The sequence below is a fragment of the Diadema antillarum genome, unplaced genomic scaffold, assembly GCF_040938485.1.
Source record: "Diadema antillarum isolate AM-2024a unplaced genomic scaffold, OU_Dant_1.0 seq00000663_RagTag, whole genome shotgun sequence".
Classification (NCBI taxonomy): domain Eukaryota; kingdom Metazoa; phylum Echinodermata; class Echinoidea; order Diadematoida; family Diadematidae; genus Diadema; species Diadema antillarum.
In genome coordinates, this window is record NW_027271575.1 from 887,821 (window position 1) to 914,436 (window position 26,616).

At 36.6% G+C, this 26,616-nt stretch overlaps 1 protein-coding gene across 1 annotated transcript in view; it reads right to left on the reverse strand.

Moving 5' to 3' along the window:
* Positions 1–23,783: 23,783 nt before the first annotated feature.
* LOC139736804 (neurotrypsin-like) overlaps positions 23,784–26,616 on the reverse strand; it is a 28,046-nt gene continuing 25,213 nt past the window's right edge. The window contains exons 4-5 of the mRNA XM_071647467.1: positions 25,319–25,627; positions 23,784–24,008 (exon numbers count right to left, since the gene is read on the reverse strand). Of these exons, the coding sequence (XP_071503568.1) occupies positions 23,965–24,008; positions 25,319–25,627 (353 nt within the window). The 3' untranslated portion in view covers positions 23,784–23,964. The remainder of the gene's footprint in view (positions 24,009–25,318; positions 25,628–26,616) is intronic.

A 26,616-nucleotide genomic window follows, 5' to 3' on the forward strand; every position in this document is an offset into this window, starting at 1 on the left:
GATATCTACGGATATTAGCAACATATTTAATGACACGTTTTCTGGAATGTATGTTGTCAAGAAATTGATCTTCCAACAGCAATCAGTTGAGTTTCATTTACCTCTTTAAAATTGGTATTATAATAATACACTTCATATTATACACCGATCCAAGGGTTGGGCATTTTTTGTTTGAAGCGACACCAGTGACGCCCGTTAACTTCACTCATTTGGTGTTTGTGTTTTTTTTCCCTTGAACAATCATGTATATGTCATGAAATTTATCTATTATGCTACAGTGATTCAACATGGTTTATATAGATTATGTTTTGATTTTCTAGAAGCATAAATAAGTCCAGCTGTTCACAGAATCTTCTGGAGGGTAGGCTTTTGAGACACAGTATTTACGGAGTTTTTAGTTCAAGAGAATTTTTTTTTCCCATATCAAATCTGTTTAAATTAAACCAAATATTAGATCAATCATCTTTAGATGATTTTTTTTATAATTGTATAAGGCATTTGACATTTACATTACAAATTTAAATTTTCATAAATTCCATCAGACTTCATGACCCAAATGTGTGATTATGAATATAAGAATAATAGGTGCATTGAAAGGCTCTGTTTACCAATGGGAGCAGTGATTAAAAAAAGAAAAAACCACATATTCAAGATATCACAGGTGATCCATATTGGTAGGTCGGTTGTTTAAAAAAACATAAAATGGAAAAAGTTTGCAATGAAGCATGCACTATCAGGAGATATTATTATTTTTCTCACTTAACCATAACTGTAGACGGCTATTAATAATCGAGAGGCAATTTTAAATCAAACTTTTGTTCACATTTTGTATATTTAACAATACTCAACACTGATTATCCTGATTAAAAGTTTACATCGGTTGTTTTTACCCGTAAATCACATTTTAGTATACTATTTTAAAGCCATAAGTGTTGGTTTCCGTTTCATCTGCAAATTGTGAATAATGTTATTAAAATAAAATCGTTCACTTATTTTTGATTGGATGAATATCGTATTAGGTCATCAATTGTGACAATATGCATTTGACATCTGACACCTGTCAGGCAAACGAACTTTGATAGTAAACTTCATCACAAATGTTGCTATGGAAGCAACAACAACAAAAGCATGACCGCATAACAACTCTTGCAGGCGTCAATGTACTTTCCGAAGCCATGGAGGTCAGACATAATTATGTCAGTCAATATTAAACGGTCACATATAAGTTCAGCGAGATATCGACCTCATTATGATGAACTTTCTGAATATTTACTCAGGTGCGTGTAAGGCGTCATGTTGTCTTAGTGAATGAAACGTGTTGATAACAAACCTCGGATACCTCAATGACAACCTATTCACACCATCATAAAAGGATTTTAAGATTCAGCTGCTATGTTTGGCATGTTTGATTGTGTCCAATTATAGTCAAGTTATACGATGTGCCATAATTTTGGTTTCGCTGCGTGACATACGAAACAAGCTTGGTGGCGCATGTTAGATTATACAAAGACAATTCATTTTTTTTCTTGTACTTTGAATTAAAAAAAATATCATTTTAAAAAATGAAGGCAAACTGCATTTTATCCTCCCCCTTTCCCGATCCATCTTACAACGCCTGCAATGAGGCTATCTTATGTAAACTTGTATAGGTAGGCATAAGTGTGTATGCTGATAATATGATTGTTACTTCAAGGAGAGTGTCGTTCGCTGCAATGAGAAGTCATTACTGAGTCCTGTACCTCAATCATTGGTCTTTGTTTATTTTAACTATAGAAACATATTTTTTTATTGACTTGCAGAATCATTACAGCATCATCGATGTACAATGTGAATATAGGAAAGTGAGATTACCAGAAGCAGGGAACATTGTACTTTTAACGAGAATTAAAGAAGTTAAACATTTGAGTGTAAGATAATTAGGGGGATGGAGATGGGGGACCCAATTAAACAGCGGTTCCACTTTGTTATTTAAGGGTTGATTAAACCCAAAAGTGAAATAAAATTCGCAATTTCCGAAGGTGAATAAACTTCTTTTAGGGATGTAGTCGGTAGTGCGTCTGACCCCAGATCCAAAGAACCCTGTTTCGATTAGTCTAAACTGAACAGTTTTGTGTGTAATCATCCTGTCCCCTGTAGTAAGAGGTGAAACACTCTGTCCCTCTGTGGCGCCAGGTAAAAGTGTCAGAAGTAAAAATGTCAGAGGTAAAAATGTCAGAGGTAAAAATGTCAGAAATACAAATGTCAGTGATAAAAATATCAGAAATACAAATGTCAGAGGTAAAAATGTCAGAGGTAAAAATGTCAGAAGTAAAAATGACAGAGGAAAATATGTCAGAAGTAAAAATGTCAGAAGTAAAAAATCAAAATGTCACAAGTAAAAATGTCAGAGGTAAAAATGTCAAAGGTAAAGTTGTCAGTGGTCAAAATGCCAGAGATAAAAATGTCATTGGTAAAATGTTAGACGTAGAAATGTAAGAGGACGAGATAAAAGTGACACAGATTTTTCCCTTCATGTTTCTGACACCTTTCTCGCAACACGTGTCTTTCCGTGCCTTCTCCTGAAATAGGATAGGGGATACCGGGGAGAAATGGGACACGGGGAGAAATATGGGACACTCTTGTAACTTGAAAAATGCTCGGCCAATCAACAATGCAATTATATCAGTAAAAAGATGAGCCTCGGTACATCTTAAAACAGACATATCAACCACTATATAGCTCTACAGGTAAGTTGAAAAAAAAAACTATTGTTTTTATATCCCCTTTTTGTTACTTTTTCATTGTTTCTTACTTTCTTGTGAGTAAAATATCAAACTTACTACATAGATCTGGTAGGTCGTGTACTATGTTATTTGGTAACTTAACAAGTGTGCAAACTTCTGAAAATAATATTATGATATTGCTTGATAACAGACATGCAGGTATGAAAAATTGGCAGGGATTTTTCTTTTCTGTGACCACTGGGAGAAATCTAATAAGAGAGTGTTACCTCCCCGAGGCACATGTTTAAATCCTACTTGTGTAATACAAATTTTATTGCTGTGAAATAGAAAACCTTAGAAAATCCTTATATTGCGCACTTAAGATTTTTTTTTTCCTGCTTAAAGTACTCGGAGTTGGCCCAATTTTTGTCCCAAATATCAATTTACAGACAAACCTACCATTTCCATACCATTTTTTTTTTTGGTCATAGATAACATTTAGGCATCTTCAACAATTTATTATTTAATCCCAATACGTCTCTTATAAATAAGCCTTCTGTTCACAAATTATTCACTTTTTGTCTTATATCTTAATTAAAAGGTGTTTGTTTTATCACCAGTCTATACTTTTGTGCATGGTTGTCCCATTTCTCCCAAGATTGTCCTATTTCTCCCAAGATTGTCCTATTTCTCCCGGCTTGATGTCACATTTCTCCCCGGGGTGTCCCATTTCCCCCTAAATTAAGGGTTTAACAAATCATTAATTATACGAAGATGTCTAATATATGTAGTGGTATCACTAACTACTCTGCTATAAACTTCAGAATCTGTAGTTCATAATTATGATCATGACCGAGCTTGACAAACTATTTTAAAAGTTACAAGGAATCTTCCATGATGATGCAAAAATGCCTCTTTTCTCCCTGGTCTCACCTACACTTTCCTGCATTTTTGTTCTCGCGGATACCCTCTGCGTTTTAATGGACTATTGCAAATGGAGCATGTGCAAAAATTGTCCAGAATGAAAACTGCATTCCTTCTCGACCAGGACGTCCGTGTACAAAAACAGGTACAATGCGTATCGCCTCACCTGGCGTCTTTCTGGTATATCCGAAACATATTATCCATTGGGTTATTATGAGATAAGAGTGCATAAACCGTGACCTAAATGATGTACGTTATTATTGGAATTAAAACGAAAAAAGTACATGCGCGAGAAAACACTCGGAAAGGTTTTATTGTACGTGTCATAAAGCGTGGCAAAGTTGCAGAAGTCACCCCTGTACTCAAAGAGGTGATCCCCATGGAATTAGCAACTATCGACCTATATCTATCTTACCTAGCATTTCAAAATACTACAAATAATGTATAATAGACCCGATCACTTTTTGCAAACCCCTACTATACTTTTAAATAAAGCGGTTCCAGAAAAAAAAATAATTGTCCTGATCTGGCACTAGTCCAACTATTAGACAGAGACGATTCATATCACTAACAAATAACACATGCTAGAATTTTTTTAGGGATTTATGGAAGGCATTTGATACGCGGAAGCACAAAGTGAATCATAAATTATGATATTACATGTATATTAAATGCATAATGTGTTATCCATCATTCTTCTATATAATTCCTGACGTGTGGACCATCCTTCCTGAATCATTACAATCATCCGATGAATCTTATTATTCAATAGCTATCATAAAAAGTGTTATCCAAATACAACTAGATGTATGGTCACACATAAGCGAAAACCGGTCGCCGACTATAATCGCCGACTACTGAAATGACTGGAAATCTTATCTGCGAAAGCATGAATTAAGCCAAGAAAGATACTCGAGCAACCGGTTGTTGAACACTATCAACATACTGACCGTCGACTTCAAGAAACCCTTTTCAGTCTCTGGAAACTATCTGCAGATCAGATTATCATTAGTCGGCGACCAGTCGCCGACTAATCCTCTCACCATAGCAATGACGTAACGTGCATAATTCTCATCATCATCATCATCACCATGCATGATTAGTATCATCTCATCATTCCCGTCTTTTTTATTTTTATTTTTATTTTTATTTTGATAAAATGAGGCCATTTCTTTGTTATCGTTGATGAAAATATAAACTTTTCAAGTATATTACATTTACCTTGCGCTCTAATATATGTTTATAAGTGATGCATACACTGTATGTATTTATTTATTTATTTATTATTATCTTTTTTTGCTCTAACGTTATCAAGCTCTGCTTGCGATCATGGGGGCGAGGGACGTTGGAGTAGGGAGGGCGGTTCTTCTCAAATATCCGAAGAGCTATCAACAAAAATAAGTAATGTTCTTGTTCTAAAAAACGATGCTAAGCAATACAAAAAAAAAAATCCCCTTTAATTTGCAGCATCAAAACAGCAATGAAACAGGACAATTTTAGACATAATCTCTGTCATTACTTCTGACATTTTTACCTCTGACTTTTTTACCTTTGACATTTTAACTCTGATATTTTTACCTCTGACATCTTTACCTCTGTCACTTTTAGTTCTGATATTTTTACCTCTGATATATTTAGCTCTGACATTTTTACCTCTGACATGTTTACCTCTGACATTTTTACCTCTGAAATTTTTACCTCTGTCATTTTTACTTCTGACATTTTTGCATGTGATATTTTTACCTCTGAAATTTTTACCTCTGACATTTTTACATGTGACATTTTTACCTCTGACATTATTACACCGAACCCCTCTGTATACGGCCCCAATTTTTCTCTCTCTTTTCGTTAACTCTTTAAAACAACAACTCTGTCTCTCGGATAGAACATAGAATGGAGGTCCCAGGTGTTAAGTCACAAGTCATACACCTTAAAAGATCCCTCTTCGCTCATTTATAGCAAAGAGCAGGGTGCATAACCCCGTGAAGTGGTCCCGTCTCACATCTAACTGGACCCTATGGATGTGGAAGACCAGTATTGCAGCTGAAGTTTCGGAAAAGCAAGATTTTCAGTCAGTTCACTATCATAGCTGTTGTAAGATTGTTGTGAATAATGAGGAACTGCAGAGATCTGAACAGATTTGGGGAAACATCATTATCACATACAAAGCAGTAATTTTAGGTTTTACTACCAAAAAGGGCAGCCTTGATCAGATTCGCTATCATGGAACAATGAAGTATATTCGATATGACTGGGCATCGGGTGAAATAAACTCTTGGATATTTATAGGTTTAAACGTTGTGAGTGAACTTTGAGTTGAAAATGAAACGATGAGTAGAAGCCATCAAAATTAAAACCCATGACTTCAAGGTTCGAATAGCATTAGGAAATCTAAATGAGTCATCTTACTATGATGCTTTTGATTTGATGTATCACAGACATGACAGAAACTATTTGAGAGAAAATTAAGACTGCTTCAAACCTTGAGTAAAATTGTGATGTCCAAACTTGAAAATTGTATTGCTGACATTAATATTCTGAATGCAGTCAAATGTTCTATGACTTAAGGATCTTCAAGTACAATGGATGACTTCAGTGAAGAATAATTGCGTGTCTTTCCACTTGAGAAAATAAACGTACGTTCAGCTGTTAATCATTATAACGAACATCTGAAAAAAAATCAATCAGAAACAAACAGTAAAGAAGTGTAATATGTGAGGTAACATCTGGCATGTATGAATGTGATTTTGTGAAAAATGAGAAAATTTTAGGTAAATCTGCATATAAGTGATATTCAGGACCAACATGAAGAAAGTGGTGTCAAAGGTCTAGTAACAAGTAGCCGCCACATTGGGGAGGAAGGTAAGTCTTGATCTTCGATCCTTTTGGCGTATGGGAGCTGATAATATTATGAGATATGAAGTGAAGTGTACAGGTCATGGTATAGAGGCAGAACTGGCCGAGTGGTGGACGCTCCAAGATGATGCAATAGATTTATAGCCCGATAGCCGTCAGGTCAATGGATCGCTGACGCTCGATGTACGTCTCATGCGTCACCTATTTGTTCCCCGTGCGTTTTGTCCTGTGGGCAAGCAGTTCATATTCGTTTCTCATGCGTTTGCGCACATTCAACTGTCCAGTACAAAATCGCCCAAGGTGCATCGTTTCTTCGTTTTGTTCGACCCCTAAACGGTGCATGTACGCTCCTCTAAAACGGAAACTTTGCATTTTGTCCACCGGATTGACGATTTGAACAACGGCTGAGGAAAATATCGCCCGTTTCCTGTACGCTGGGCTTATCCGGCAAAGTGGGGCTTAAGCAGTACATTAATTCCCTGTTAACGGGCAGTTAGTGCGTGCGTAATCGATCAATGCAAAATATCGATTGGATGTTAAACAGGCTCGCAAACTATTTTTTCCAGAGACTCCAACTCTCCCGTTTTCGACGGGAGATCTCCCGCCGAAAGCCCATTTTTGCACAATCTCCCGTTCTCCCGTTTGAGATTTGATTTCTCCCGCCCTAGCTCTGTGTCTCCCGGTGGAAAGGATTTCTTACTTATTTCTATCGTATGTTGAAAAAATAAGCCTAAGATAGCACCAGTGAACATCTAGAATCCTAGGAACTTCGCACTTCGCACACATCAACTTGGAGTCTCCCGTTTGCTATGGGTTTCGGGCGGGAGAATCTCCCGATCAGAAGGTGCTTGGGGTTGGAGTCTCTGTTTTTCTACGTTATAGTGTTGAAAGAGGTCACGGAAGTCAAACTCTATTGAGCTCAGCTTTGATTGCTACAAAAGTCGTACGAGTTTTATAGCAAGGGAAGTGCACTACCACATTGGAAATGATAAATAAAAAAAGACCACAGTTTTGATAACTAAAACAAATTAAAATTGATAAAAAGAGCTCTAATCTTTCGATCAACGTCAAATCTGGACAGCATAACACCAATTAACATGACGTCCCTTTTATGTGATTTTTCTGTAAACTCATATTGTTTGTCTTTGGATTTTTAGATGACTGATAATAATATCAATATGATTTGATCTGAATTGAAGTGAATTTGATTTGTAAGCAAGTATGCAGCCACTCTTGTCTATATGATGGGAACCTGGTATTCCAACACACACACACACACACCAATGATACTGACAAGTCATTTTAAAGTAAAACGAACATGCCATATTCGTATATAAATGTGACTGCAGAAAAAATGCAAAATCAATTAAAAATGGAGAAATATGCATAACAAATGCATGAAATAACGTTTTGATAACATAATTTGGAATACGTAACGACGAAAATGCTACACATTCCCACCAAAACGCACGCCTTAAGTATTGTAATCTCAGGGCATTCCCGACTTATGGTTACTGAGTGGTCTTCTATTGTCGATTACATCAAATTACAATATATCGGACTATCAGTCGGCCGTCCTATGGCAAGAGGGTGTATCTTTGCTGCTCAAAGGGAGAAATAAAGTCGAGAAAATCGCTCTAAAGTTTGTGTATTTTCTCTTGCTGTAGAAGCCATATAAATATAAGTTTGGTGATGGAGTGTGCTTCACGCTCCAAACATCATGTTTTGACAACGTTTATTGTTTTTAAATGTTTAACAGCAGAATTAGGGACATTTTAATCTACTTACACCTTACACGTTTTGTCCTGTGGGCAAGCAGTTCATATTCGTTTCTCATGCGTTTGCGCACATTCAACTGTCCAGTACAAAATCGCCCAAGGTGCATCGTTTCTTCGTTTTGTTCGACCCCTAAACGGTGCATGTACGCTCCTCTAAAACGGAAACTTTGCATTTTGTCCACCGGATTGACGATTTGAACAACGGCTGAGGAAAATATCGCCCGTTTCCTGTACGCTGGGCTTATCCGGCAAAGTGGGGCTTAAGCAGTACATTAATTCCCTGTTAACGGGCAGTTAGTGCGTGCGTAATCGATCAATGCAAAATATCGATTGGATGTTAAACAGGCTCGCAAACTATTTTTTCTACGTTATAGTGTTGAAAGAGGTCAAGGAAGTCAAACTCTATTGAGCTCAGTCTTGATTGCGACAGAAGTCGTATGAGATTTATAGCAAGAAAAGTGCACTACCACATTGGAAATGATAAATAAAAAAAACCACAGTTTTGATAACTAAAACAAATTAATATTGATAAAAAGAGCTCTAATCTTTCGATCAACGTCAAATCTGGACAGCATAACACCAATTAACATGACGTCCCTTTTTTTGTGATTTTTCTGTAAACTCATATTGTTTGTCTTCGGATTTTTAGATGACTGATAATAAAATCGGAATCAATATGATTTGCTTTGAATCGAATTGAATTTGATTTGTAAGCAAGTATGCAGCCACTCTTGTCTATATGTTGGGATCCTGGTATTCCAAGTCCTTATTTTTTTGTACTTGACAATGCAACTAGAACCCTGCAAATTGTACATTCCAAAAAAATGAACACACACGCACACACACACACACACACACACACACACACAATGATTGATTTGTTTATAGGTTAGTTGTCATATTTTTGATGACCAATCGTGTCCATGGACCGTAAACACGTGACAAATGCCCGTCAATAATGACTTTTTAAATTGAATAAACCCTGTGCACGTATAGACCTGTTGCCATAGACGCCAATAAAATGCATGACGCATATTTGTCCTACAGGTCTCAATACAATAACGAAGGCCGAGGAGGTCAGACATGGTTTACTTATGTTAGCCAATATCAAATGATCACATAGACAGTGTTAGTTCAGCGAGATCTCAGCCTCATTTCAGTGAACTTTCGTTTATTTACTTATAGCCATATTATAAAAGAAAGCATCCTATTGTTTTACCGAATGAAACTTGTGAATACAACCCATGGATACCTCAGTGACAGCCTGAATTGTGGTATCCACAGTGTTATGAATAAGAGTTTACGGCTGAGATGCCATGCTTGGCATGTTTGACAAGTTCCACGAGGTCTTATCATGAGGTATCATTTTCTTTTCTTTTTTTTGGATTCAGGGCGAGTCATCCATGACAATGTGATTAACAAAGCTGTTCCTGTTCGTGCATGGTAGATTATCAAAAGACAAGGTAAATGTAGGTCTATTTGTTTCATCGTACTGAAAAATCACAAAAGGATTTGATTCATCAAATATCGCAGGGTTATTTTTGTGTTGCGATACCCCTTACTGTTAACAATCGATTTCTCCTCCCTTTTCTTACAATTGCAAAAAGGTTATTTAATGTACAAGACGTGTGTAAGTTTGTGCATGTGATTTATCATTGCATCGGAGAGTATGTTATCCGATATTCCCTCCATGCAGGCGATCCTTTGTCTCCATATTTGTTTACTTTAACTGTGGAAACAGTTGCATCAGCTTGACTCACAGCTTTATATGAAGTGATCCATTATTTTCTTTATCATTAGAGCAAAAACATGTGTTTTCGAACTTTCGGGGCGTTGTTTCATGCGCTATATTATGTGAAGAAATAACGTAAAGAGCGCTTAATTGGATCATTATTATTGAATGAAAAAAGAAAATAAGTTCGTGTTTCCGAAGGTTCGTTGAGACACAGTAAACTCACACCCACACACACACACACACACACCAATGATACTGACAAGTCATTTTAAAGTAAAACGAACATGCCATATTCGTATATAAATGTGACTGCAGAAAAAATGCAAAATCAATCAAAAATGGAGAAATATGCATAACAAATGCATGAAATAACGTTTTGATAACAGAATTTGGAATACGTAACGACGAAAATGCTACACATTCCCACCAAAACGCATGCCTTAAGTATTGTAATCTCAGGGCATTCCCGACTTATGGTTACTGAGTGGTCTTCTATTGTCGATTACATCAAATTACAATATATCGGACTATCAGTCGGCCGTCCTATGGCAAGAGGGTGTATCTTTGCTGCTCAAAGGGAGAAAGAAAGTCGAGAAAATCGCTCTAAAGTTTGTGTATTTTCTCTTGCTGTAGAAGCCATATAAATATAAGTTTGGTGATGGAGTGTGCTTCACGCTCCAAACATCATGTTTTGACAACGTTTATTGTTTTTAAATGTTTAACAGCAGAATTAGGGCCATTTTAATCTACTTACACCTTTCTGCCAAAAACATCTGGCCAGTACCGCAGCTGTCTTCATATGGCAAAAAAGGTGTATCTAAAGATACGCTATGCAAATTGCTTCTTTCGACAGCTTTCTGTAAGGCAAAACGGTGTATCTATAGATACACTTTTTGCTTACAGAATCAAGCAAGTGTAGTATTGGTGTTAATACGGCAAACTGTTGCATCTGAAGATACACTTTATCGATTCCTTCTGTTCATATGACAAAAAAAAGTGTATCTTGCCATTACCAGTCAGAGTCAAGGGGCAGCTCCGAGTATCCACAGCCTGCACTGGCCTGAGAGTGAATCGAGTGCGTAACTTGAACTGTGTGCGATACTACTGCTAAATAGAGCACGTTTCGATCATGACGTATACTAAATTGTGTAGTAGTAACTTTATCCCTACCCACTACTGAACAGAGATTGTGATTCATGAATAAAACTCGGGCGATGCACTGATTTGCATTTTTCACACTTTTGAATGTCAATAGAGGTAAAAACAGGTTATTATCCTGGCGAATCGCGTCGGCTAGACAAACTTCACTGTAGAGCATTTTGATGCTTTGCAAGGAAATTCGAAATAATGATGATGAATTTTATGAATTTTGAGCCCTACTGACAATTACAATTCAGCTTTAGCATGCTAAAATACGGTACTCGGATGGCAACCTCGCTTATAACTTTAGTTGCCAAGATCGATTAACCAGATATATACACTCAACAAAAAAAAAAAAAAAAAAGAGGAAAAGAGAAAAAAAAAGTTAATGCTTTTTCGAGTTCATGTTTTTCATAGATTTTGATGAAAAATAATGTTTTATCATATACCATTATTAAAGGTAATTTAATTGGCTATCAACTTTGTAGGCCAATATGAAGGGGAATTTTACGCATGCATGGCATAAGTGGACACATTCGTTTTTGTCCTCCAAGGCACAAAAGTGAAAATTGCAAAAATTGACATGTTGCTTTTTCCTCATTTGCAAATGCCTTTCAAGATAACAATGAGAACAAAAGACCAGTTTATTAAACACGATGAGTGACACTAATGATATGGCAAAAAAAGAAAAGTTTTTGTTTTCTTTATCTTCTTATAACCTCACAAAAATCAAAGTGGGAAACTAAAGGGGGAAATAAGAATTTTCTGTTAACCTAAACTTCAAATGATATAGGGAGTGAGGGGACAAGGATGATTAAATGAACAAAATATCTTTATCTAATTCCTTTGATATCGTAATTGAAGAATTCATGAGATAAGTTCAAGAACTAAATATTATCTACAATTTTTCTGATTTGAGAAATCAAATCAAATTCCTGCTATTTTTGTAACTATTGCTTCATCTCTAATTTCATTTGAATTTGGATTTGGATTCTTAATTTTCCTCCATCATTTTAGCCTCTATTGATCTTTTGGGCTTAAAAGATACTTACTGTAGAGATTATAGGTTTACTCTTGTAACTTTAATAATTGATGTTTTTATGGTGTTAAAATTGTCTTTTGTTCTTATTGACACATGGAAGAGCATGTACTTACACATTGAATGACATCTTGTTAACTTTTTGCTTGCAATTTTTACTTTCGTGGTTTGAAAGAGAAAAAGCAAAGGTCTCCACTCATACGTAATGTCTCCCTTTTTACTGACTAACCAGGACGATAGCCAATTAAATTACTTTTCATAATTATATTATATAATACATTACCTTCAAGTCACATTTCTTCTATGAGAAATATAAACATGTTTACCTTCTTTCTGTGCTGAGCATTATGTAATAGATAAATCGGATCTATAGATCTATATAAATTTTCACTCGAAAATGCCACCAGTTATTTCCTCAAATTTCACCACACTACACGAGGACAACATAAAGCCTATGTATAGATTATGAATATAAGATCAAATACATCCATATATACATACATATGAATATAATGCTAATTGACATGGTTTTCTGAATGCCATAATTGGATCAACCAATCTTGATGGGGAACCATCAAACGACCGTTTTGTAAAGTAAGCCTCATACAGTCATAATCCCGTTTCCATAGACGTCAGTAAGGTCACATGACCGCATAATAAGTTCTAGGTGTCAAGGCAATAACTGGAGACGATGAGGTCGACAAAAATCATGTCAGCCCAAACATAATTATTACAAACGAGTTTACCAAGATCTTGACCTCATTTTGATGAACCTTTCGATTATTTACTCAGGTGCATACACTTATATTTTGTTTTGGCAGCTGTAACGTGTGTAAGCAGCCCATGGATCGATACCTCTTTGACAGCCTGAATTGTAATGCCACATTATAATCAATAATATTTCACGGTTCACATGCTATGGGTCCTGATTATGACATATCAAAACATTAGATAGCATACAGTTGAGCAAACATGTAATTACAATTTTCCGTCAATATTCTATTGCTGAGAGCTGATTGATAATTTTTCGAAAATACAGATTAAAATTTCCTGATTACCTCTGAAACCAAGAATGCATAATTCAGTAAGGGATACTCGTATTTGTCTGTCCCTTGTAAAATCAATTTTGCCCTTGCTTTTGATATTTGAGAGCAATAACTTACACATCGTCAACCAATCAATCTTGAATTGAATTCCATATGACAGTAAAGACTTCAAAATCATGTAATTCAAATATAATGTTAAGAGATTCACCAGATTTACTACAAATGTCTACCTTTGTTGTACTTTGCTTGTCATTTTGTTTGTGTAGGACCTACCCTTTTTGGTCAAAATCAATGAACTGAAAATGCGGGGACCGGGGGAGAGGCATGGTTTCCACTCTAACAATCTGAGATTTTGTCAGTCATGGATTATTCCTGCCAAGTTTCGTAAAAAAATCCGTTTTGGTGTTTGCAAAAAGAATCTGAAAATGTTAAAACCTTGCCCAGAGCGCACTTTACATATCAAATATGATTTTTTTCCCCATAAAAGAATGATTTCATTTTAAATTTATGATCTTAGTATCTAGCTATCTCTGTCTCTCTCTCTTTCAAATCATTACATCATGAAATTTCCCATTAAGAACATTATTTCCTTTCTGAAATCTGGTTAATGTTGCTTTCATGTCACTTTGCTCGATGAAGCTAAAAAATAATTGATTTGTGTCATATAAATTTTATTCATATAGTAACAGGGTATAAAGAAGCAGAAGTCACAGTAGGCCTATTATACTTGCATTTCCGTTCACAACACAAGCTGAGATTTTAGTGATTTAGTACGAATATGTTTATGAGATGCCTGGAAGGCATGTGGTCTATTATACATAATGTTTTGTAGCACTGATGGCGGTAATAGTTTGTAAGAAATGTACCATGCGTTTTTGAAAACAGGATCAAACTTTCAAAAACTGACCGACACTATTGACCGGACCCTTACGAGGCAATCCCTGACATAAATTTAGATCCACTATAATCTACCATTAACATACTTGAAAATAACATAATCACATAGTGTGCATTCTACTTACAGTGTTCTTTGTTGCTATTTTTTTTCTTAATAGAAAGAAACATTTTGGTTTAAGATTCTCAGTGGGTCCACATTGTTAGACAAGATGCCGAATTATAATTGTATAAGTACGTTCTGTCATTCTACGACGCAAGACATCTTCGCAGGTTTCGATGAAATATTTTTACTGGATTTTCAAGAAGCAGATGAAAATGTGGAAAAAGGTACTAACTTAGTCCTCCCGCCCCCAACTCAACCCCGACCCCACCCCACCCCGTCCGTTCCCGATAGATACGCACTAGCCTTCGTTATGAACAAGCTAGCTTGAAACCGAAATCAGGAATGCCTTATCAAACACAAAGTACAAAGTAAGTTCTATCATTTTTGTTGTGTAAAATTCTTTTGGAGTTTTGGGCATATTAGGGATCCACGGAGGACCAGGGTGCCCTATATTGAACAAATTAAATCTTACCATACTTGGGATACTCCTTGCTTAAATTTGTGAAAGTCAGTCATGGGCGTTTTTAAACAGCTGAAATGTGAAATTGGTCCCAATACTCTACGGAGGGCACCTCCAGACCCAACGTGAACATAATGTAATAATAACACAGTCTATAATGTCTAGTATACCTTGTTTTAGAAACGATAATAACTCTTGCAAAGATTTGTTAACTCTTTCTGTGCCACGTTCGCACGCCTTACTCAGTCGACGGAGTTCCAACTTCGCATATTCTGCTCAAACACACAAACCCGCCACACCGATGGATAAATCGCCAGTACCATCCAATCGTTTCTCGCTATTCCATTCCTATCACACGTAGCTTGCATTTGTCGGGGTAATTGACTATCAAGGGGTGTTCCCTAGAGGATTTGTGAGAACATTTCCAGTTTTTATCACTGTTTTGTGTGCAAAATTCATGCCTCTACGATAATGTAGCTAGTGGTCATTTGAAAGAAAAGCAACAATAAATTTATCACACAATTTACATTAAAGCAAAACGTAGCATTTTCTCTGCCAAATATGCTCATTACGTGTCCAGGATAACACAAAATTAATCTTCACAAGTTGCATCGATTTGAAAACAGAATGTTCTCCCAAAGCACGACTACGTTGGTGTCTCAGAATAATGTGGCACACAGGGGATTTATATTATGGCTTATAAAGAGTTAATTGGGTGACATTGGATGCATTTATAGGGGTCCCGTGGAGAAGGGAACATGATACCCAATTGAGTAGATTAATTGACCCGTTGAGGACGAGTCCCGAGTATACTCGGGCAAGTGTCTATGGGATCGAAATGAGTGTTGTATCCAAATCAGCCCGTCCTCAATGGGTTAAGATTGTATCAGCCAAGGGATGATATCTGCTAAGTTCATAAAAGAAAACATTAACAAAACTCGTCAGGTTGAAACTGAGAATTGAGCCCTAGTCTTGTCCCGCACATAGCAGTCCTTGCCTTTAACTCTTGGTGTGCCACGGTGGAAACCCACTGTGTTCCATATTAGACACCAACGTTTTCATGCTTTTAGAAAACATTCTGTTTTTCAAATATTTATGTTACATCTAAAGATTTCTGTTAAGCTGGACATAATAGTGAGTAAAGTTGTAGAGAAAATGGCAAGCCTTGCTCTGATGTAAATTGTATGACAAATCCATGAGTGCTTTTCATTCACTTGACTTGTAGCTAAATTACCGTTAAGGCATGACTTTTGCACGGAAAACAGTGACAGAAACTTAGAATCAACTCGTAAATCCTGTAAGGAGCACCGCTTTTTAGTCAATCACAACATGAAATGCATGCTATATGTAAGAGAAATGGAAGCGCGATAAACGCTTGCATTGTATAACGGCATCATTGGCGATTAATCAATCGGTTTGGGCGGGTTTGTGCGTTTGAGCTGAATATGCGAAGTTGGCACGCCGTCGACTGAGTCGGACGTGCGAACGCGGCACATAAAGAGTTAAGGTAAAAATTTAGGAATACATATGGGCTGGACAAAGCAAATGAAAAACGTTCACTCTATAAATCGAAAATACATCGGTCTAGTACACGTGCTAATCCTCTCCATACACACGCACTGCACACGGTGTTCTTTAACATTTTACACAAGTCGTTTCAGAACTGTAATGACTACGACATGACAAGGTTTATATCGCAGCAAGCAATTTATTATTTTCACCACAAAAATAGCGCGAGTATAGAAATAGTAGTGACGTGAGGTTAGCACAATATGAGATGTATAAAGGCATCTGGTTCGCGTGTCATGAATAACACACCTTGCATTGATATGACATGAAGATGTGATTGCATTATGATATGATTCGTATCACAGCAAGCAATTGAGTATCTGAATAATAAGAGCGACCCAAGTCCATGGACGATTGTACATACAAATTAGAACATATTTTGACAATTAACACTAAGTCATTCACATTAATTGTGGAGAGGCCATTTTGTGTGATGGACTTGGGTTGTTCTTTGAATCATATACATGATATTCTGCTATAGAGATGAGAGAAGGATGAGAGAAGGTGCTATAATATGAACGTAAAAATGACCCAAGTCCTTCATTCTTTACATTCATATAAGATTTAACTCATTCATCTCGGGCACTTCCGCGGGTAATTAGGATCTATCATTCATACATAAGATGAGTCCATGCATAAGCTACAATTTCCCATGTCAAACTGAATTTGGCCAAAAATTGGACCTTAGTCGTTCTTATATTCAGGTCTGCAATTGTTGTATCTGTAAGACATCCACAGAGAAATGCAATAGCGACTTGATTACTACATAATAATAGGAAACGCCTTGCATACCACGCGTACAGCGTATTCCATGCTATTGATCAGAAGTCGATGTAGAGCGCAGCTATTATCGGCATTTTCTACACCAGCTAAACTAATAATCCCAAAGCTACTATTCAGAACAGATAGGGAAACAAAAATACCATCTTAATATTTCTTTTTGTTTCATAATGCAGTAAATATTATTATACTTTTGAGCCCTGTGTTGCACATATTACAGTACACGCGCATATATACTTTTATTCTTTCTTATTTTCTAAGCAGGTGTTGGATAGACATACCAAGTTTAGAATATATAAGTTCGCGTTTCCTATCGAATTTGTAAAAGTTCATCTACTTTCTATTGACAGATGTAATGAACTTATTAGATCCATCAAAATTTTCTTTTTTGTTTATTTTTTCTTTCAAAACGTCGGTTTGATTGTCTAACTTCCGTCATAAACATACACACAGATATAAAAGACATAGGTTTTCAGGAAGATGATACATACATACAATGAATATACATACATAAATAGCAAATGAAGTGTAAGACGCATTATCAATATATCAAGAAAAAAGTAGAATATTATGTAGGATTAAACAAAGATAACGGCTTTGATTGCCCATAATCAGGCAAATCAGCTGGTCTTCCATGGGGACCTGCTATACAGGGTTAAGATGAATAATTGAGTGTGAAGGTTCATAGAAATGAAAATATAAAGTTATAGTAGTTTCATGAGATGTCATATATTGTGCAAAATCACAAGGCAATATAAACTTTTTGCTGGTGTGTAAGTACTATTTTTTTCTGTATCCAAGCAAAAAGGTGGATTGTCGTGATCAAGATTAACTGACTTCAGAAAGGGACGGTTTAAAATCAATCAGAGACGTGCAGTCACGGACAGCATGCGGAAGGCTATTATAATTAGGTTTGTCTCTCCTGTAGAATATGATTGCAAAAGTTTTGTTCAAGGTTTTGGAAGGCTGAGGCTATGGTGACGAAATTGGTTGAGTTTGGGGGAAAAGAATATATCAATTATTTTCGTATATGTAAGTGGTTGTTTAAATTTTTCAAAATCTTAAAAATAATCAGTTCATTATGAGATGTTTGAAGGGGTTTGTTTCCCATCTGTAACATGCCATGTATTGACATAACAGAAAAGTGTGATTTCACTTTAAAAAATAGTCTTCCTACTCTGTTTTGCAGTTTTTGCAGTACGTTCATTTGTGACCGTGCACCGCAAACGAACATAAAGTCGCACACACTGATTTTGCGTGAGGACTGAAAATAAATGAAATGGGTCAACCTAGTCGAACTTGACTTTTTCATATTTCTTGAAAGAGCTGGTCTTCTTTTACATTATGCTAAAATTTGGTATCATAACACGGGCAGAAAAGTGTGGTTTTTTTTTAGCAGTTTATCTCGAACATTTTTGGTAGAATAGTGTGAGTAGGTGTTTCTTAGAATCCCTTTTTTATTTCTGAAAAACCTTGTCCACACTCTTCACTTTCAACTCTAATAACTTTTGAAAGGATAGCGCTACTGCTTTGAAACTTGGCATTAATTATGGAAAGAATGTGTTAATAAGGCATGCGTAATTTCAGTTTAATTTGATAATCCCTTCATTGTTGTTACTCTGGTGGTTTACTTCCTGTTTTTTTTTTGTCCCATTCATCGCACAACCAGCACGGTATGGTAAAGATTAAGCGCTTGAATAGACACTGTACTTCAGAGCCTCTGTTCTCAGTTCACACTTTTCCTGAGTTTGTGCTTTCTTTCTGATATTTAGATAAGTTAGGAGAGTCCATTTGATTTGAGTTATACATCATTTTAAAGCTTAAAGTCTGCTCTTTCAGAATCTCAATGAGGAAGCATACCATTGCGGTATATCAATGTCATGCAATTCCTGTTTATGAAATGTCTTAAACGACAAGGGAAGGAAATCGTCCGGCCTACATTTTCACACAACCTACATGCACGTTTCATTTAAGTAAGGCATCGATGTATATTCCTAGTTATATCCAGCTTTTCACCTGATTGATTTCGTGACCTTTGATACTCAACTCCAAACTGTTGTATCCTTTCAACATAATATATATGTCTATCACCATCAATGAGCGTTCTCTCAGTTTTATCATAATTAGCGCTCAGTCTGTTTCTACAAATCAAGCCATATAATAGGATGAAAAATGTCTTATTCAAAGTTGTTTTGCGCTGTTGGTGGATCTTTGTGAGAAAAAAATAGAAGTGTCATGCACATACAAATACACTTTACATGAATGAAATTTAGAAATTAAGTCATTTATCAAAATAAAATAATGAACAACAACCGACCCAATATCAATCCGTGTGGTACACCGAGCCCAAAATCCCGGTCTTCAGAGATACAATAACCTTTCTATACTAGTAACTATACTTCGGTCAATTAATGATTTTCAAACCATTTGAGGGAGGGACCTCTAGTATCTATTGTACAAAGATTATTCAGCAGGCATGTAGGGTGGACCATATCGAAAGCTTTTTGTAAATCTACAAAGACTGCACCTGTGTATAATCCGTAATCTCAAGACTTCAAAAAAATGAAAAGTTAAAAAAAAAGACGGTTGACATGATTATCAAAAAACAAAACAAAACAAAGAAAATACCCATGGCTCTTCGACAGCTCCACCCAATATTCGGCAAAGTTGTAAGATACATTAAATAGATATTTTGGCGGTCAATTTTGTACCGGTGTTTATACAACCGAACATATTCGCTGGATTATTTTCATTTTCCCGCTGTGATGGAACTCATTTTACGCTTTTCTAAATGTTGTATAATGGCATGCCCTCACCATAATTCTCCCATGGGTATTTTAGCTTCTTTCCGCAACTGCCCATGTCGCTAACCCTTCGCTGCTAAATTGGACAAACTACTTTGATTCCGAAACCTCACATTTAAATGTTCAAACACACTACAAAATACAAATATATGAGTGAAACAGTAAAAAAAAAAATCACAATTACGTAGATAGGTAGACATGTATCCTGTGATAGGCACCATCTAAAAAGGAAATGTTCTTTATTTTCTAAAAACATTTTTTACATGGTAAATCGTAGAACCACGGAAAGCGAGTCTGAATGATCGAAAAGAGAAATTGGCTGACTGTCCTAAAAATGCTACTTTTTCATGCGATTATTAATGATCCGACTAAATATAAAGATTTATATAAAACGTACATAGATAACGGTCGAATAATAACACTACAAAACACAAGAAGAAGAATAATCAGCCTCTTACATAATATCAAATATACAAATCTACCAGCTAAAAATGATGTACAATTTAGCTAACAAAAAACTCGAAGTGCTCAGAGACGACTTGGACAGTATCCACAGAAACCAGAAGTCCCGTCAGTCTGGTTTATGTGACCTTGCCACCTGAGGTCATCATGGCGGGATTGAGGATGAAAGAGATGAAGGAAAGATGCGTGGGGTACCTATGTTAACATGGCTCGCCGAAACGTTGTAGTAGATGACATAAAAGACATTGACACCACGCAGTGCTATACTACTCCCCATGATGCTCAGGCATGTACTACGGCGGTGCTCATATAGTTGACCGCTAGTTGGATAGATCGATAGAGGAAAACTATTATATTAATGCATATACTAACATTTAAGATCTTACAGAAATTGACGAAACAAATGGATAAACAAATAAATGTTTACAAAACAGACCTTCAAAATATCAAAAAGGTGAATACATACTGACTGACAGAAAAAAAAGACTATGTAGAAGTTAATGTAGCGTAATTTTGGTAAGCTGTGCAATATTATAATTTTTTCTATACTTTTTCTTCGATTTATTTTTATCTAAGAATGTATGTGGATTTTATGGACTGATATAGTACAAGATTTGTTTTGTTTTGCTTTGTTTTATTTTTTTGTTTTGTTTTGTTTTGTTTTGTTTTGTTTGTTTGTTTGTTTGTTTGTTTGTTTGTTTGTTTGTTTTTTTTGGGGGGGGGGACACTTTAATGTAGATTACCTGACTCTTTTTCTTGAAAACTGATACCTAATATCAGTTTATATCAATTTTGGTTTGAAACGTTCAGTTTTCACTGATGCAATTTTGTGCAGAGGCAGTGGAGCTCGAACTGTGAGCTGTCTCAATAGCCTTAGCGTTGCTTTTGCTCTTTTTGATTAGTGCTGCATGGACACAGTCAGCTGCCATTCATATCTTTACTCTAGACAAACTGTGGTACCCTTTTCAACACTGATCTCCAGACAAGTAAAGACTCGATTCCAGAGACTTAGAATAAATTCTCTCCTCACTTGATGCACCATTTTAAGAACTCTTGGCAGAAATAAGATTCTTGCAACAAAAGCAATGATTTACAGCATGCCTGGAAGACTGAACCCACTTTAAACAAAGACAAGCTCATGCCGGCAATAACATTGCACACGAACAAAACTGCTGATATGGGTGATTTCGTGATTGACAATAGATTGAATGTACTGGGTTTGGGAGAAACGTGGTTCAATACACATGATCGCGATTTTTTTTTTGCACCCAATATTGCTTTGTCAGACTTCTACTTAAATCGCATTTTTTTAACATCAATTTTAGTTGATTCAAGGTAGTATTGCAATTTGTGATTTATTGGTGTAATGTTTTAAATAGGTTTAGCATTTGACATGGTCTTCTGCAAGCATTCGTGATCCGAGAGTTTTGTTTTAAACGGCTCATTACAAGTTCCTTCTTGTAGTATTAATGGTAGTAGCAGATGAAGCGTAACAACTATGAAGTTCCCACTCAATCAATTAATGCTTGCACTGTGGATTCTTCGTATTTTCCACCTTTTTCTAACTGCACACATAGGTTCTTAGGGCACTCCAAATTCTACCGTTTTTCTTTCTCCAGATTTAAAGTATTTTCAGATTTCAAGGTGTTTGTGAAATCATGCAAAAAAACAAACAACAACAAACAAACCTAAGAACACGAAAAGAACTAGAAATGTCGCTATGCGTCTGGTATGCGTCCGCAATAATGCATGATTCTCCCAATAGGTCTACAGTACATGTGAACAATGTGTGATTACCTTTTCACAAAATTGGCAAAATATTAAAATGACATATTTGTCACAAAAATGTTGAATGATCACATTCCTTGACCTAGCTTTAATTGGATGAATGGGAGAGCATGTATTTTTGGATTTTAGGACTGTAACTTGACTTTGACCGTTTCATAAGCTTATGCAATGAGAATTTTCCAACTACGTGGAAAAAGTGCAATTTTTGTATTGAATAGATTGTTACCATTTTCATCTGGCCTTCGACCCTTGAACTTTGACCCTTAAATTCATAAGAGATCACTGTAACGCAGAACATGCATAGATATGTATTAAGTTTCAATATAACTTGAGCCACGAGATATGGAGGAAGAAGTAAAGTTCAGCACTCTCTCTTGATCTTTGACCTTTGAACTTTTTGGCAAAAAAAAAAAAAAACCTTCCCAGAGAATCTCTATTGGGTTATACATGCATACACCAAGTTTTAAAAAACTAATCCTGCAGGCATTGCAAAAATATGAGGGAAACAGTAAAATATTGAAGCGTTGCCCTTGACCTTTGACCCCTGACCTCGAAACACAATGAACCCACATTTCCTAGATAATCACTGCCAGTACACAGTACGTGCATATGTACTATGTTCCGTGAGATACCTTAAGCCATTTCCAAGATATGGAGAAAAAAGTGAAATGTTAGCATTTCACATGACCTTTTGACCTTTGACCTCATGACCCCAAACGTCCACCAGAGAGTCTTAATTGGGTAAATGAAACACTTAAGGGCTTTTTACACTTGTAAATTTTTTGCAAAATAGCAGGGGTTAGCACCGCAATTGCGGTGCCAAGCAAGTGAGTGTAAACAGAACGAAAATATAATCCTGGGCTAAGCGACGGAGACGAAGTCCGACCCTCACTGACCAATCAGAAACGAGGTAATCAAGTGCTGCCGGTGCGTGCGTGTACGTGTACAGTACACAGCGTAATCATGAATATTCATGTGGTTTGGAAAGTCCGGGGCTAAGAAATACGAGTGTAAAAAGGTCAGTTTTCTCCTTAGCCCCGGACAAGAGATAGTACGGGACTAATTGGCGAGTGTAAAAAGCTGAAAAAATTGGTACGGGACTAACGATAGTCCTGGGTCAGAGAAAGTCCGGGGTTAAGAAACGCAAGTGTAAAAAGCCCTTAAGTTTCAAGAAAATATCTTCCGGCATTGCATAGATATGGGGGAAATAGTGAAATTTTGAGCAATTGACCTTGACCTTAACTTGACCTTTAACCTTGAGCGTGTGCACCCAAAAAGTTGACAGGCACAACTTCACTCCCTAATATACACATACATGTTAAGTTCCATTAGGATACCTCAAAGGGTTTTTTTTTTCAGTTACGCTGTCCACAAAATTCTTTACGGACAGACGGAAGGACGGACAACCCGAAAACATAATGCCCCTGGCACCACTTCGTGGCGGAGGCATAAAAGCTACAAAATAAACAATAATTCCGGAGGCGGATCCAGAAATTCTGTAAGGGGGGGGGGCGCCTTTACAAAATTAAAGGGGGCAGAAGCGCCCCCCATTTTTGTTTTCATTTTATTTCAACAAAATAATAAAGAGGGGGCGGGCGAGCCCGGTGTGCCCATCTCTGGGTCCGCCACTGCGTTAAAAGGGACACGGCTATCACGAAATTTGGGTTACAACTATGTAAACATTCAGGCGGTAACATGATTGGCTTTATGTTTTGTTATTCTTTATCTGTTTGGTTATAATGAAATTTCGATATTTCGGGAGTCCAGTGGATATCCCTGTTACAAGAAGAGGAATTTACCCCTGCCATACAAGTCGGATGAATAATTACGTAAGAAAATACCTAAAGAAGAAGAAGTATCAGGTGTGCGTGTGCGTTGGATCTAATCACTGGACGTGCTATCTGTCGAGGCTGAGGTTATGCCCTCTGTCGTAACGAAACAATATGCACAAAAGAAAAAGAACACAAACACATAACTATTATATATATAAGTTATGCCCTATGAAGAATGCGACAAAGATAGATCACAAGGTCTTTTTTTTTTCTGAACTTGGAATGAGACCTTTATTCAACCCACTTGATATAAGGTGCATTATGTGCCATGGATGATAAACCAGTCAATTGTTTACCGTACCTTTCAAATCGGAAATATTTGTTTCCCCGGCTGACTCAATGCGTGTAGTGGACCACTGTCGCGATTACCGTCGTAATCATGATGGAATTGAATGTGTATTTAATTTTTCACTACTTCAACACCACAGATATTTCTTCTTTTTTTTTAATTCAGAAACTGCATAACTATACAAACTAATACGATATAGGAAGACTCGTAAACCTAAACGAAAAAACACAACAGTGTTTCCTATAATAATTTGAACTTCTATTTCTAGTTAGAAGTTAGATTTTGCGTATCTGTCTAGAAAAACAATGCGGTTAAGAAGCTTATTTTCCTAGTATTTCTCGTCATCTATGTATGAAACTTAACACTAAACAGTGGGTATTTGGATACTTGTGTTAAAGTTAATACAACAGCGATTTCATACATTCTTATCATTCCCCTGCATCACGACATATCTCACCGTTGAGTGGTGGTGCTGTTAGTTCATTGTCTCCGTCTCCTGAAGAGACCCAATCAGTAAATTCTGTACGATAAGAGACAATGAAAGATTTCCAAATCAATTTGAAAGAACTAATGCTGGGTTTTATCTACAATTGGTAAATTAGAAAACAAACACCCCCCCCCCAAAAAAAAAAACCCACAAAAACAAACAAACAAACAAACAAACTTCGGACATTATATGTGACCATACATCATAAAACTAACAAATGGCCGCATGCAATGATTATGGTCTCACGGTATTTCCTTCTTTATTCTGTTTTACTTGATCACTTCCTGAGAGTATGACTAAACATTTAGTTGATGTGATTGATGTTGTAAAGTTACCGTTCAGTTTCCTATCAGGCACTGCCAGGCGAGAGCTATTCACTTTGGCTTATTAAATCACGAAACTCTTGTTCTTTTCTTTCACAGTTCTTCTCTTCACCAAGCAAAATGAAAAAAAAAAAATATCTGATAATAACCTTGCAGTGAGGAAGTAATTACTTCTCTGACGCTTGTCATTCCAATGGTTTAAATTCGGTCAGCATAATCTGTTCGGTGAATTTAGTTATGTACGTGTGTAATTATGTGGGACGTCTGAAAAGAGGATGACGGGCAAAAAGGATGTAACATTCACCTGTCGGTATGCACTCGACACCAACGTCTTGATGGTGTCCGCAGTCGGGCGCTCCATATTCGTGATGTCGGCAATCTGCCAAGTTACTCTCCGTGCCGTCACATTGGACGTTTTCCAGCAGAATCGGGCCAGAACCCTGACCATACATTGCACAGCATGAATAATCCAGGGCGCCTTCAAAACCAAGCATCCGGCATACCACGTTGGAGTTTTCGATGCTCCAAGAGTAATCACAGACAGTCCCCCATTGACCATCGTAGTAGATTTCCACTCTCCCTTGGGTTTCGTCCCCCCCTCCTACAAGTCGCACTTGAATACCGGCCATTTTATTGAAATGTTGAACAGACAAAAAGCGCATGCGAAATTACGCATAGTAAATTTGAGTACTGGAAAATTGTGGAAATAAGATAAGGCAGAATTTCCGTATACAAGGTATATAGAAATCACACACACACACACACAAAACAGCAAATCATCCGCTGTAACTGCAGGCAGCTTAAGATTCAAATACAAATGTTTGACTACAACGAACAAAATTTCATAGATTCCATACCAAGAGATTTGTGTATTCCCTAAGTTAATTTCCGTATGTTACTCTTGTCCAAACGTCCCTCTTTTTCCTATTTTTTCAGACGTCACAATACTACTCTTTTTTTTTACCGCAGCTATCGTCTGTTTCTCTTGACATGTTTCTGCCGAAGATCACTGTCTCCGTTGTGCATTTTTCTTTGCTATTTTGTGTTGTGTTTGTTAGTCTTGTCCATTCTGTTTTGTCCTGTACAGCTTTTTCCTCAGTAGTTGTTTTGTTTTTTCGTCTTGTTTCACGTTTGTTCGCGTCTATCAAAGTATGAGTGTATTTATCTTTTAATCTAGTTTTCAGTGGGCTTCTAGACTTCTTCCTCTTCTTGTTTTTAATCGTATTTACGATGCTTCAATTTATATTTCCATCGATGTATTTTTTTCCCAGAGGGGCCCATGATAAACAAGCTCTGTCATTTCAGTGGGTCTCTCCATTTTCGCACTTTAATCAAGGTTATACATGTACTTAATGTGCATGATATGTCTCTTTTTTTTTTGCGTACTGAATACAGAGATGGTTTTATTGTATCGATTGACTTTCACATGGCATTCGATTCTATCAATTATGAATTTATGTACCATGCATTAGAAGCTTTTGGATTTGGTCCGTCGTTCAATAGATGGATAAAAACTTTATATTCAAATATCGAAGGATGTACTAAACAATGGGACATCAAGTGGCTATTTCCAGGTAACATGTATCAGACAAACTGCTCCTT